The sequence below is a fragment of the Antechinus flavipes genome, chromosome 3, assembly GCF_016432865.1.
Source record: "Antechinus flavipes isolate AdamAnt ecotype Samford, QLD, Australia chromosome 3, AdamAnt_v2, whole genome shotgun sequence".
Taxonomy (NCBI): domain Eukaryota; kingdom Metazoa; phylum Chordata; class Mammalia; order Dasyuromorphia; family Dasyuridae; genus Antechinus; species Antechinus flavipes.
The window spans coordinates 465,426,640-465,440,588 of record NC_067400.1 but is presented as its reverse complement, the minus strand read 5'-3'; the positions used below and the strand labels follow the sequence as shown (position 1 = coordinate 465,440,588).

The window sequence follows — 13,949 nt, the reverse complement described above, 5'->3', positions numbered from 1 at the left end:
TTTTTATCAACAACTTCTTAAGAGACTGGTTTATGAACCAGATTGTAATTTACAGATTTGCAACCAGAGATGTACTTGGTATGATAACCAATACTGATCATTTGCATAAAGCATGTCATTCTTCTGGGGAAAAATACTCAAAGAAATCAAAACAGAAAACATACTGCTAGAAAAGCATAAAAATTAAGCCTTGGCCCCAGAAGTCAGAAGGAGAAACAAGCTGTAGAAATTGAAGAGGCAAATTTCAGCTCTGTGTAAGGAAAAATTTCCTACAAATTGGAGTAGTCCAAAAATAGACTAGCTTCACATTTCAATTTTGCAACAAACATTAATAAAGACCCTACTCTGTGCAAGACAGTAATGTGCAAAGACAACAATGAAACTGAACTGTGAATTCAAAGAGTTATTATTCTATTAGTGAGACACAATGTGTACAAAAACAAAAGTTATTTCAGGAAGGATAAAGTACTAACCAACAATCTAGGTGAGGGAAGAAATGAGGAAAGATTTTACATAGGAAGTAGTACCTATACTAAACTTTAAATGAAGTTAGGGATTCTAAGAGGGAGTACATTCCAGGAATGGGAGAACAGCCTATGTAAAAGAATAACATTGATTTTTAGGAAATAGCCAGGTGGCCAGTTCAGTTGGCAGAATGAATTCATAAAGGAGAACCACTGAAAGAAGTCTACAAAAGGAACTGTAGACTAGACTGTAAGCTGAGAAACTTGAAGAATACTTTATTCTGAGATAGAAGGTTGTCACTGAAGATTTTTGAGCAGGGCAATGACATAAGCCTATGATTTAACAATATTAATTTGGCAGCTACGTTGCAGATAAATGGAGGGACTAAAATCAAAGAGACTAAAATGTTATAATGGTATAGGCATCCGCTCCCACATTAATCTTAACTGATTCATTAACCTAACAACAGCATTCAGTTTTACAAAAAAAAATCTTCAGCAGCTCCCTCTAACCCACCAAGAAACATTAAAACTTTTGTGTAAGTTTAGAGGCCCTCCACAATTTGGCATCACTTCTGCCTTTCTAGCTTCATTTCGTACCTATTATGAGCATTATACTTTATCAAAAAAAACCCTGCTTCCTATCCTCTCAACATGTTGAGATTTCTTTGCTCTATTCTCAAGCTATTCCCTGTACCTATAATCTCCTTCTTCTCCATCCCTAAAAATCTAAATTAAATGTCTTGCAATCATGACATCTGTTTATGAACTACAAAACTGATAAGAGGGAACCAAAATTTCTAGGTAGCAGTGACATCAAAATAATAATTACAATTGCATACAGGCTGTGCTAAAAGTCTTAGTGCAGCTTTAACAATTTAAAATTGCACTAAGACTTTTGGAATACCCCTATGTGTATGTGCATCAGTGTAGAGGGCTAGAACTCTGAAAAGGTGTACTTGAATCTAAGACAGCAGAGCACTTAAGGCTAATTAACTACTCAATGTGAGTTAATGGTTCTATAAGCATATACTTAGATGATATGGTAATGTGATGGCTCTCCTCAAGATTGCCCCTAGCGGAATGTGTGGTGGTGAGATAATTGTAGGCAAGGATTGGAGGGCTGAGGGAAAGAGATCAGAGTCTCTCTGCTGCAGAGCACTGAGAAGAGAAGATTTCAAGCTCCAAACTCAAGGATTCATCTTTAATGAGCCACATGGCAGCTTGCCTGCCTCCTTTACTTCTCCTCCTAAAGACCAAGGACTTTGACTGATCCCGACTTTGATCCTGAGGCCTTCCAGAGAGCTAGCTTGGACATTATACATCAGCACATACATTGTGGTATAGGAAGGAAGAATAAAACATTTTTATTATTTAGCCATGATTCTACCCCATTATAGGCTTAACTCTATGATCAATTATATTCCTACTCTATGCTTGACCTGACCCTAATCATATTTTTAAAATTTTAATTCTGACTCTTCCAACTGGCCAATTTATTACTGATACACATCCAAATGGATATGTATCCAAAGGGGCTACATAGTCAAGTATGAAAAATTGGGGGTAAAAAAGTTTTATTAGAAAGCTAATTTTTCTAATTGGCCAATTGATTAGTGATACTCCACTCCAATTCAAATGGTTTATACCTTGTGAAGTACTAAAAGTTGAAAAAAAATTAATAAAATAAATTAAAATATCAACCAAGTTTGAAATTACCTGTTGATATTCTTCAGTTGAGGCAGCCCCATCTTGTGGGGGCTGTGCTTTTCCAAAACTGCTTTTCCAAAAACAGTTGGACTAAATTCATAGTTCCACCATTTCATTAATGTGCTGTCTTTCCACAATCCTTCTAATACTATTCCCATCTTTTTTTTTTTCATTTTTAGTAATATTCTGGAAATATAAAGACATTTTTTAAATGATAAGCAGCACATAGTAAGTGCCTAATGCATGCTGTTAAACTGACTAAAATTTTTTAAAGCATTTAAAATAAATTAATACTACTGAGATTTTCAATATCAATATTATTACAAACTAAAGAAAAAATTGTTATGTGTTTTTTTTTATTAAAAAATGGTAAATAAGTCAAGTTCCTCTTTCAGAAGGTTGCAAGTCTAAGTAAAAATCTCATCTAAACAAAATCCAAAGTGTACTTATTAAGTCCCTCCCTCATGCCTAAGAGAACAAAGGCTATCAATCCAATGTTTTAGTAATCTACAGTCTCATCTTGTGAATACTATTCCAATTCATACTGATCATTATTTAGTAGATAACCCCAAGACCTAAGGCAAAAAAAAAAAAAAAAGTGACCAAACTGTGACCAACTGGTAATTTGGTGTCTCTCAATTTAGTTAGCCAAGCTCCTTTTGAGTTGAAACTATGGCCTTCATAGTCAGTCCACTGAGAATTTATTAAACTATTTGTAACAGATTTTCTGCTAAGGACTATGGATACTAGGAAAAGGGGAGCGGGGAGAAAAGGAGAAGAACTGGTCCCAAGAAACTTACATTCAAAGGAGACTATATCTAAATAGCTAAGTACAAATATGTATGGTATATACAAAGGAGATGGGAAGATAATTTCAGAGAGAGGCAATAGTAGCTGGAATGGATAGGGATGGGGAAAAGCCTCTTGCATAAGATAGAACATGAGTTGAAATTTGAAGTCAAGGAAACTAATAGGTGACATTATTATATAACCTTTAAGGTTCCAAGATTTAGTAATAGTCTTTAGAACCAGGTTCAAAGTACACACATAATCAGAAACATATTTACTATTGTCAAATATAGCTATCCTAAATAATCTTGCACAAGATTTAAATGACCCCTGGAAACACTACTCATTGTTTTCAACATTTATAACCATGTATCTTTGTAGAGTTATATACAATTACACTTCAGTCTTCAACAGCTATACTTTAATCTTCATTTGCATTCACATGTATTAATCAAGACAACAAGTATTAAGTGCACCCTATGTGCTAGGTATTATGCTAAGAGTTACAAAGAAAGAAGAAGAAAAAGTCTTGACTCTCAAGGAGCTCAGTCTGTAGGAGTGATTAATTATTCCTTAAAAGTTGTCATTTCCTAGTTTTTCCCTCTTTAGTTTCCTATTCTTGCCCTTTCAGTCCTTTTCTAACCCGTGTACCACTCCCAATGAGGGCATTAATCACTAGACCTGGTAGACAAAAATAATTGAGAAATTCTTATGCAAAGTGCCTTTTAGAAAAAGGAGAGGGGCAGCTAAATGGCACAGTAGATAGAGCACCAGCCCTTAAGTCAAGAGGACCTGAGTTCAAATGTAGTCTCAGATACTTAACACTTCCTAACTGTGTGACACTGGGCAAGTCACTTAACCCCAATTACCTCTAAAGAGAAAAAAAAGGTGGGAGGAAGGAAAAAGGGAAAGGATTTTATAATGCAAAAAGTTCATTTCTGATAACCGTCTTTCACCTGGAGTTTGGTATTTGACAGAAAATGGGGAAAGCCAACAGAGGAATCTTTTTTCTTAAATTGAAATGGGGGACAGCTGTATAGCACATTGGATAGTTCAAATCTGGCCTCCATCACTAGCTGGATGACCCTGGGAAAATCTGACTCAAAAAAATTTTAAATGACTATTTGAGTACCTTGAAATCTAAGAGTATGATTTACAAGAATCCCTCAATAAACTGCCCCAATCCAGTTTCCCATCTTTTTTCCATTTTTTGCTTGTTTTCAGTGGAGAAGAAACTGAAGTAGAGATCTGAAGAATGGGGACATTATAATTCATATTATCAAGACAAGTATTTTTTTTTTAATCTTAAAACACATTTACGTTAGGAGTTCTTTGGGGCTTAAAATTGAAGTCCAATTCCATTTTTAATATGGTTAGAAATAAACTAGGTAAATGACTTCAAAAATATGATTGCTGAACAGCAGACCTCTAAATGCATCAAAAGAGCATTAAGTATGAGGCTCATTGCCACCAGATAACCATTTCTATCTACAAGGTCATTTTTTACGCCTTCACCACACAACAGGCCAAAATCATGCACAGATAGGTCAAAGTCAGGTTAATCTTCACCATTTCCTGGGCAGAAAGTCAACAGGAAACTTACAGAATTCACCAATACTATTAGTAATAAATGATAAGAAAAATACATGTAACTGTTTCCTCAACTTTCCAGGGACAAAAAGCCAACTTATGAAGTCAATTGTCCAAAGATGTTGCTAGGTTAAATTGCCATACTACTACAATTACACACAAAAAACAAAACAAAACAAAACAAAACAAAAACCCAGAAGCAAAACAAACAAAACAAAAAAACTGTTTTGTTTTGTATAAAAACAGGAAAAGTTTATTGGGAGGGACAGGGAGGGAGAGACTATAGTTCCAGGCATAAGATGCATCTCAAATTGACAAGATGTCATCCAATGGAAAATCGTCATTCTTCCGCTCCAAATTTTGTCACTTAGGGAAGATTTCCCTATGTTGATCACAAAGTCAAAAAAGTCAAAGGGAATAATTGGGTTGGAAAAGTATGAGCTTCCTTCTGCAACAAACTTTCCAGTCCTCCATCTTCTTTCCTTCCCTTTGGCTCTATACCCAGTTAATCTGGCATATATTTTGTTTGTACATAGAGGTTTACATTTTACTATATATTTGTACACAGAAGTTTACATCTCCTGTTAAGACTGGCAGCTCCTTCTAGAGCAGGGACTATTTGCTTCTCTGAATGTCCAAGTGCCAAGTTAATAAGTGTTCGTTGACTGCTTCCGGTAGACTGAATTAAATTTACCAAAGGTGCTGCTCCTGTTTTAAGGCTCTCTCATCCAGCCTTCCAGAAGGATGGCTTAAATGCATGACCTAGCTTTAAGAAACCATGAAAATGAACACCACCACACACACCCAAGGGAAGACAATGTCTTTAACTAAATAATTACAAGCAGGAACAAGTACAAGGTTGTGCATTTTCTTCCAAAGAAACAACTGGAGACCGGATTTTGATTGCATTTTGAAGGAGAGCTTTAAACATTTAAACAATAAATACAAGTAATTTGAAAATAGGAAAAAAATCGGCGACAGCTGCCAGAGCCGCGAGGATCGGGGAAGGAAATGAAAAGGGGGATGGATGGAGGGGGCGGCTCCATTCTCAGGTACAAATAGCTAGAATCTGCAACTTCTCTTCTCCCCAAGGTCGCAAATGGCAGCTAGCCGGGCTCTGTGGCCAAGCCCCAACTGGGCACGCCGAAACTTTTACCTGCCAAAAATCACAACACTGCCATCCTGAGTGGAAGTCATCTCCTGCGCTGACTGGGTGAGCCCAAAGCCCGAGGAGATCCTGCAGCGGGAGGCCGAGCCGGCAGGAAGAGAAGGAGGAGGGGGAGAACTGCCTGCCCGGCTCCAAGTCAGTGGCTCTTAAAGCACCGAGAGGAATGTAACTCGCATTCTCATTGGCTCCTTCCTTCTCTTCTCCAGCCCCAGCGTTAGGGAGGGCTCCCCCAATGCGAGGTGAAAGGAGCCCTCCGATAGGCTGAGGGAAGTGAGCACTCGTGGAAACGTGACTACAGTTGGGGAAACCTTCGCCAGAAAGCTTGCGGGCGGGCCCGCTAATCAGCACATCTATATAATTTAATTCCTTGGTGAAGGGATGAATTACCGGGCGGGGCTGGTGAAGTTCATAAATCCATTGCATGAAGTAATGGCTACAAAAACTGTATGAGTATGGGAGGAAAAACTAATTCTTGAGCAATTTCTTCTTTCTTCTTTTTAAAAAAAACTTTTTTGCCAATCTTAGAATTTAAAATCAAGTTTGTCAAGAAAAACCCTGGTCTTTTTTGAACATGGATTGTTCACAAATTATTTAAACAGAAGAAAAGGAAAGCTGACATTATCTCTCGGTTCAGACACACCCTTACAACATTTGATTGCAACTGTTACAGACCTTCAAACTTGGTAGTGTTTATTGCTGTATTTCCACCAAGCCATCAGCTTCCTTCTATAAATTGAAAGGGGGATGGTGGGAGATTCTATTTTCTTGATCTTTGAAACTAAAAGTTTCCATGAAATTCCATAATGCTGTATGAACAGAAATGAAAAGTCATGTGATTTTAAAGGAAGAAATTTGTGACCAAAGATGAACTAGAGATCATTATTGATCACAAAATAGAAAATTTTGATTATATCAAATTAAAAAGCCTTTGTACAACAAAACTAATGCAAACAAATTAGAAGGGAAGCAACAAACTGGGGAAACATTTTCACAGTTAAAGGTTCTGATAAAGGCTTCATTTCCAAAATATATATGGTCAAAGGATATGAACAGACAATTTTCAGATGATGAAATTGAAACTATTTCCATTCATATGAGTGTTCCAAATCACTATTGATTAGGGAAATGCAAATTAAGACAACTCTGAAATACCACTACACACTTGTCAAATTGGCTAAGATGACAGGAAAAGATAATGATGAATATTGGATGGGATGTGGGAAAACTAGGACACTGATACATTGTTGGTGAAATTGTGAATGAATCCTATTATTCTAGAGAGCAATTTGGAACTATGCTCAAAAAGTTATCAAACTGTGCATACCCTTTGATCCAGCAGTATTACTACTGGGCTTATATCCCAAAGAGATATTAAAGAAGGGAAAGAGACCTACATGTGCAAAAATGTTTGTGGCAACACTCTTTGTAGTGGCCAAAAAATGGAAACTGAATGGATGCCCATCAGTTGGAGAATGGCTAAATAATGAATGCTATAGAATGTTATTGTCCTATAAGAAATGACCAATAGGATGATTTCAGGAAGGCCTGGAGACACTTACATGAATTGATGCTGAATGAAATGAGCAGAACCAGGAAATCATTATACATAGCAATAACAAGACTATATGATGATCAAGTCTGATGGATATGGCTCTCTTCAACTATGAGTTGATTCAAATGAGTCGTTCAGTGATGATGAGAGCCATCTACATCCAGAGAGTGTGGGCCATAATATAGCATTTTCATTCTTTCTGTTATTGTTTCCTTGCATTTTTGTTTTCCTTCTCAGGTTTTTTTTTTCTTTCTAGATCAGATTTTTCTTGTGCAGCAAGATAACTGTATAAATATGCATACATATATTGGATTTAACATGTATTTTAACATATTTAACATGTATTGGACTACCTGCCATGTAGGGAAGAGGGTGGGGAGGAGGAGAAAATTTGGAACAGAAGGTTTTGCAAGGGTCAATGTTGAAAAAATTACTCATGCATATGTTTTATAAGTAAAAAGCTATAATAAAAAAAGAAAAAGAAAAATTTGTGAATTGGATTTAAGAGTTGCACAAAGTCTTCAGCTTCTCTTTCTCTTTCAGAGTCATCAAAGTCTAGTAGCAAGAAAAAAGTGAAAATGATTGACAATGGCCTGGGATGCAGTGGGTGATCTTGGTGTCTTTAATGTCTAACAAAGTTTTTAAGTGTTCTATAGTACCTGCTTCAGCTGCCTTCATTGAAACAAACTGTTCTTATCTGCCAATAAAGAGGGGAAAGTCTTCATTCACTGGGGATAAACATTCTCCTAATTCACCAAAGGGTTAGGGATCTGTTGGGTTACCCTCAAACCTGATTTAGCCCATTTGCCCAGATGATTCACCAGTGTGTGGCCAATCCATGTTTCTTGGAGCTACAAGTGAAAGTTCAGTGACAGATGGACACCAAAGGTATAAGAGCAGCCCTGAAAAGGGCTAGTCAAACCCTCATACCATTAGTGTTAGTTCACCTTGAATTCTATGTGTTGAAGTTAGGAAAGGGACCCCAAAAGTTTGGGGGCATGAGGTATCTCAAAATTATTTCCAGGCTTAAACTTATTTCCTTGTCAAGGAGTAAAGCTTATTGTTATTGTAATGCCAATTGAAGCAGGGCTAAATTTCAAAAGAATTTAGCAAAATACTGAGAGAAGAGAGAGTAAGCTTTATCCAGCTTACTATCATTGACATGCTAAATCTATGGCCCAGAGGTAGGACCAAGGAGTGATCATCTCTGGAATTTGGTTCTCACTAACCAGCAGATTTTCACTATTGTCTCAAGAGTTTGGTCCGGATCCATTCTGAAGCCAGAAGCTATCCTACAGTCAGCAATGAATTGAGGAATGGTCTATTCAGAATCAGACATATTAGTGTTCTGAGATTGGGTATGGGAAGTCCCTGAAGTAGACTCCAAAACCAGAAGATTTAGGATTACTGACTTATTGTTAGAACAGAAGCTCCCCCCCCCCAACATCAGGGGACTTCAAAATCATTGCTATCTCCTCTAAAGGCTATATTATATCATAGGTATATAGATATGGGAGTTCTCTGTATAAAGATGATAATTAAATGGATAGTAAAGGAAGGTTACCAAGAAATAGAGTATATGCAACAAGGAAAGAAAGGGAATTTTTCCAAGACAGAATCTTTAGAAATACCCTAAGGATAAGGGTTAGAACCTCTAATATAGATAATGAACTAATAAAGACAACTTCAAAGTAGTCAGGCAGAAGATGAACAAGTAAGAATAGTGTCATGAAACTCCAGAAGAGAGACACAACCCAGAAAGAATGGATTGGTCAATAGTGTCTTCAGCAGATATGTCTAAAGGAATTAGGATTGAGAAAAGAGTTGTCATTTAAGAGATCACTGATAACGTTGGAAAAAGCAATTTTGAGGTCTAAAATAGGATCTCAAAAGATTGAAGAATGACTTAAGGAGAAAAGTACAATGAATGTAGGCAACTTTCTAAGAGTTTAGCTAAGAAATGAAGGAAATATAAGTCTAAGCTTATCAGCTCTCACCTCCCTGAACTTGGTTTAATAAGAGTTAATATTTATATAGTGTTTTATGGCTTGCAAATGTTTTACACATTATTATCTCATTTAATATTCACAATAACTCTGTGAAGCAAATGCTATTATTTTCCCCATTTTAAGAGATCAGGCTGTTGAGATTGAAAGAGGTTAAGTGACTTGTCCAGGATTACAATTAAAAGTAGTAAGTATAATTAATCAATCTCCACCAATGAAGAGATACTTATGCAAATGACTTTAAGCCTCAAATTATATAAACATCCAAGGTGGGATTCAGATCTAGGTCTTCCTGACTCCAATCTAATACTACTCTATCTACTGAGACATATTGTGTAGCTAAATACTACACAATTCTTGTTTGACTCATTCATTCATTAAATATCTATATTGAGCATACAATATACAAGGCACTGTAAATCTATCAATGAACAAACATTTATTTAAGTACACACTATATAAAAGCACTATCTTAGACATTGAGGGTAGCAGGACAAAAAGAAAGTCCCTGTTCTCAAGGAACTGACTTTCTGTAAGGGAAAACAACATTCCATGTTATAAATATATATGTGTGTGTGTGTGTGTGTGTGTGTGTGTGTGTGTGTGTGTGTGTGTAAAACAAATGTAACCTGAGCTTCATAGCCCATTTGCATGGAATTCTCATTGGTGGGGATCAATTCCTTAATATCCCATGCCTGTGTTAGGGGTAGAGCTGACAAAGCTTGAGAAAAGAGAGATCTTGGTCTTTTGACTTTCAATTTTGAGTGAAAAAAAGATAAGGGGTCCAGACTCATAATAGAAAATGCTATCCACATCTAGAGAAAGTATTATAGAGTCTGAATGTAGGTCAAAGCATACTATTTTCACTTTTGTTGGGGTTTTTTTGTTTGTTTTTTCATGGATTTTCCCTTTTGTTTTGCTCTTTCACAATATGGCTAATGTAGAAAAATGTTTACTTGATTGAACATGTGTAACATTTCAGATTATTTGCTGTCTTGGAGAGAAAGGATAAAGTAGAAAAAGGAAAAAAAGAATAGAACTCAAAATTACATAAAAATTGAATGCTGAAAACTATTTTTGCATGTAATCAGAAAAAAATAAAATGCTATTCCAAAAGAAAAAAAAATAGAAAAGAGCAGAAAAAAGTTCAGAGGATAAAGAAAATCAGGTCAGCAACATTTGTAACTCCCATGTTAAATTTAAATGACTAAAAAAAATATTACAAGTTATATATACTCTGACTCACTATCTCAATGCCAAACTGCATAGCTTTTTCTCATGGTTCCTGAGAGATGAGATATTACTTCTCTAATTCTATCAGTTCAAGCCCCCATTTCTGGGAATTCCTCCCTTTGTTACCTAACAGTGGCCAATGTCCCAATTCTATTTAGCCATTTAACATTAGTTTTTGCAAAGAAATACTTCAAAGAAATAGAAGAAAAGTACAAACATTTCTCTTGATGTTTTGAGAGTGCTTGACTTCCCTTTACAACCTTCATCTCTGGAGAGAATGTGTTCAGACTCAGCACAGTTTCTACATAGTATCAGTCCTACCAAATTCATGTCTGTTCTGGACTGACTAATTTAAGCCAGCCCTCTGCTAGTTTGTTTTATATTTTGACAAAGTGAGACATTTGTAAATTATTCAATAGTTAACAAATAGAGATTTACTTAGCCATTGTAGAAGGATATACCAATAGTGGTAAGTATTAAGGTCACCTCAAACTGATTCAATTGAACAAAACTCCCGGACCTGAGTTATCTAGTCAGAAATCAAAAATGGATGCCTGTTGCTCCTCCTGGCTGCTTTGTATCCTGGCAGCCATGAAGTAACATCAACAGACTGAGCCTTTAGTCCTCTAAGCAAATCAAGTCTCAAGGATGATCCCAATATCTTTTAAGGAAAAACTAGCCAAACTCATATGAGAAGAGTGGTTAGGATATCATAGATCGCACAACAATGTCCAAATAAAGCATTGCTGCCATCCTAAAAGCACTGATTCTAGGCTGATTGTCAAATCTTGGCTGCCTAGATGATTTATTTTCTTGATCTTTCAAAATTCTGGGTGAGAGTCTCCAAATAAATCTTCACAAAGAAACAAACACTGAAGCTAGTAAGGAAATAAAGACTTGAATTCTTAAGTTATATATCGGCTTCAGGTCCTCAATCCTTATAACACCAAATTTTTTTTAGTGTGAGGATTTTTTTTGTGAAGGATTCAACTCAAGAGAAGTAGCTTTACTGAATGATTTCATAAAAACCTGAAAACTTGCATGAACTGATACAAAGTGAATGAGGAAAACTATGTACATAGTGACAACAATATTGTATGATGATTATTTTAAATAACTTAGCTATTCTTAGTAACACATTGATCCAAGACAATTCCAAAGGATTTATGATGAAAAATGCTATCTACCTCCAGAGAAAGAATTGATGGATTCCGAAGGCAAATTGAATCATACTATTTTTTACTTTATTTTTCATGGGTTTTTTGTTTGTTTTTGGTATGTTTTCTTTCACAACAAAATTAGTATGGAAATATGTTTTGCATGTATAACTTATATCAGATTACTTATCATCCCAAGAAAGAATGTAGAGAGGGAGGGAAAAGATTTAGAACTCAAAATCTTACAAAAAAATGTTAAAAATTATTTTTTCATGTAATTAGGGGGCAGCTAGGGCACAGTAGATGGAGCACCAGCCTTGAAGTCAAGAGAACCTGAGTTCAAATTTGATCTCAAACACTTAACACTTCCTAATTATGTGATTATGTGGGCAAGTCACTTAACCCCAATTGCCTAAGCAAAAAAAAAAAGAGTCATGTAATTGGGGGAAAATATTATTCAAAGAAAAAGATGGAATGTAGCTCTAGTCAAGAGAGAGTAAAGACTACTAAGGCTTTTTGGAGGTCCCTGCTTGTTCTGGTTCAGCAACTGCAGCCAGTGAAATCACCACTTGGTTTGAAAATCAGAATCAATTAAAGGATGGATATGAATTCTAGTATCTGGCAATAAGTAGATCTTATATAAATGCTTATTGTCTTCCTCTTCCCCATGATGTTGTTGGGGTTTGCCTACAGCCAGATTTTGGGCTTTACCCCTATTGATGACCACTCAGATATCTGAACTTGTAAAGTAGGCAACGGCTTGAGGTTAAGAGGGGAGAAAGGAGAGAAAGAGAGAGACACAGAGAGTGGGGAGGAGAGGGAGAAAGGAAAGAGAGGGACAGCATGGGAGGGAGTGAGAAAGAGAAGAGGAGGAAGAGAAAGAGGGGAGAGGGAGTGTGTGTGTGTGTGTGTGTGTGTGTGTGTGTGTGTGTGTGTGTGTGTTGGAGGTCCTGAATTTTACTAAGATCACAAGGAATTAGCCATCAATAGAAGACTGAAAAGTTAAATCAACAAAAAGGCAGCCTGCCCCTGCAAACAGACAAACAGAATAAGTTCTGAGTCAAACAAGATGTTGACCTAGAATGACCTCAGCCATATTCTGCTGAAGCTCTGCAGAGAACATTGATGAGATCTTTTGAAAGTTTTGCTATGAGGAAAACTTGAAACTTTTTCAAGAGAAAGAGAAAAATATCTTAATCTTTAACAATACAATCTCTTGTGGCTTTTTTTTTTAAAGACTAGGTGTTAAAAATAAAATGATTCTGATTTTGGTGAGAGAAAGGGAGGAATTGGAGATGCTATTGGTCCTAGGAGCCTGAGTTGTGAATATGTTGGATTTAGGGGACCACTTTAGGAGCATCCTAATCAGCATGTGGTACTGGCTCAAGGGCACCATGGTGGTGCCCTTTGTTGGCAAACTCAGCCTCATCAATGCAAGCTACTTCTTACCCCGGCCAGACACCTTCCTGTACCACTTCTAAATATGGAGGCCAATCACTATAACCTTTTTTTTCCCACTTGGTCCAGGAATTGGACTTCTCTGCTTGGTGAATTTATATTTCTTCTATCAGTACCCTACATGACTAGAATTTTGATGGAAGGCCAACTGAGTATATGTTCATGCTCCTTTTTAACTGGGTTTGCATCATTATTACTAGTTTAATGATGGACATGCAGTTGCTGACTATTCTTTTGATCATATCAGTACTCTATGTCTGGACCCATTTGAAGAGAGAAATGATTGTTATCATTTCGGTTTGGAACACTAACGCTTATTATTTGCCTTGGGTCATTCTTGTATTCAACTACATTACTGGAGGATTGCTTTTCAATGAACTGATAAGAAATCTTGTTGAACATCTATATTACTTCTTAATGTTCAAATACCCAATTGATTTGGGAGGGATAATTTTTTTGTATACCCCTCAGTGTCTGTACCCCTGGCATTCCAGTAGGAGAGGAACCATCTCTAGATTTGGTGTTCCACCTTCAAGCATGAGATGAGCTGCAGAACATCAGCGTGGTGGAGGTGGTCCACACAACTAGGGCCAGGGCTTCCAACTAGGAGATCACTGAAAAGCACAGTCGTATTCAGCAAACAGTGATACTGTGCAGTTTAGGATTCTTCCTGGTATGATTTGTACTTAAGATCTGTGTTTTATCTAATGCTGGTACATCTGGCCCATGTAAAATGTAATTTTTTTCGGAACAAGACAAACTGTTAAAAATCCTGAAGAAAATTGGGCTAATATCCCAAAGAGATTTTAAAGAAGGAAAAGG

At 36.5% G+C, this 13,949-nt stretch overlaps 2 protein-coding genes across 3 annotated transcripts in view; one reads left to right on the top strand and one right to left on the bottom strand.

Moving 5' to 3' along the window:
- The window catches only part of CRYL1 (crystallin lambda 1), a 182,668-nt gene extending 176,810 nt beyond the window's left edge, over positions 1-5,858 (bottom strand). For both annotated transcript variants that reach the window (XM_051986596.1, XM_051986597.1), the window contains exon 1: positions 5,710-5,858. In XM_051986596.1, coding sequence (XP_051842556.1) covers positions 5,710-5,750 — 41 coding nt within the window. In that variant the 5' untranslated portion in view covers positions 5,751-5,858. The remainder of the gene's footprint in view (positions 1-5,709) is intronic.
- Positions 5,859-13,289: 7,431 nt separating this feature from the next.
- On the top strand, positions 13,290-13,673 carry LOC127554765 (derlin-1-like). Its single transcript, XM_051986605.1, has one exon. It carries the CDS (start codon positions 13,290-13,292, stop codon positions 13,671-13,673), a length of 384 nt encoding a protein of 127 aa, XP_051842565.1.
- The last annotated feature ends 276 nt before the right edge of the window (positions 13,674-13,949 follow it).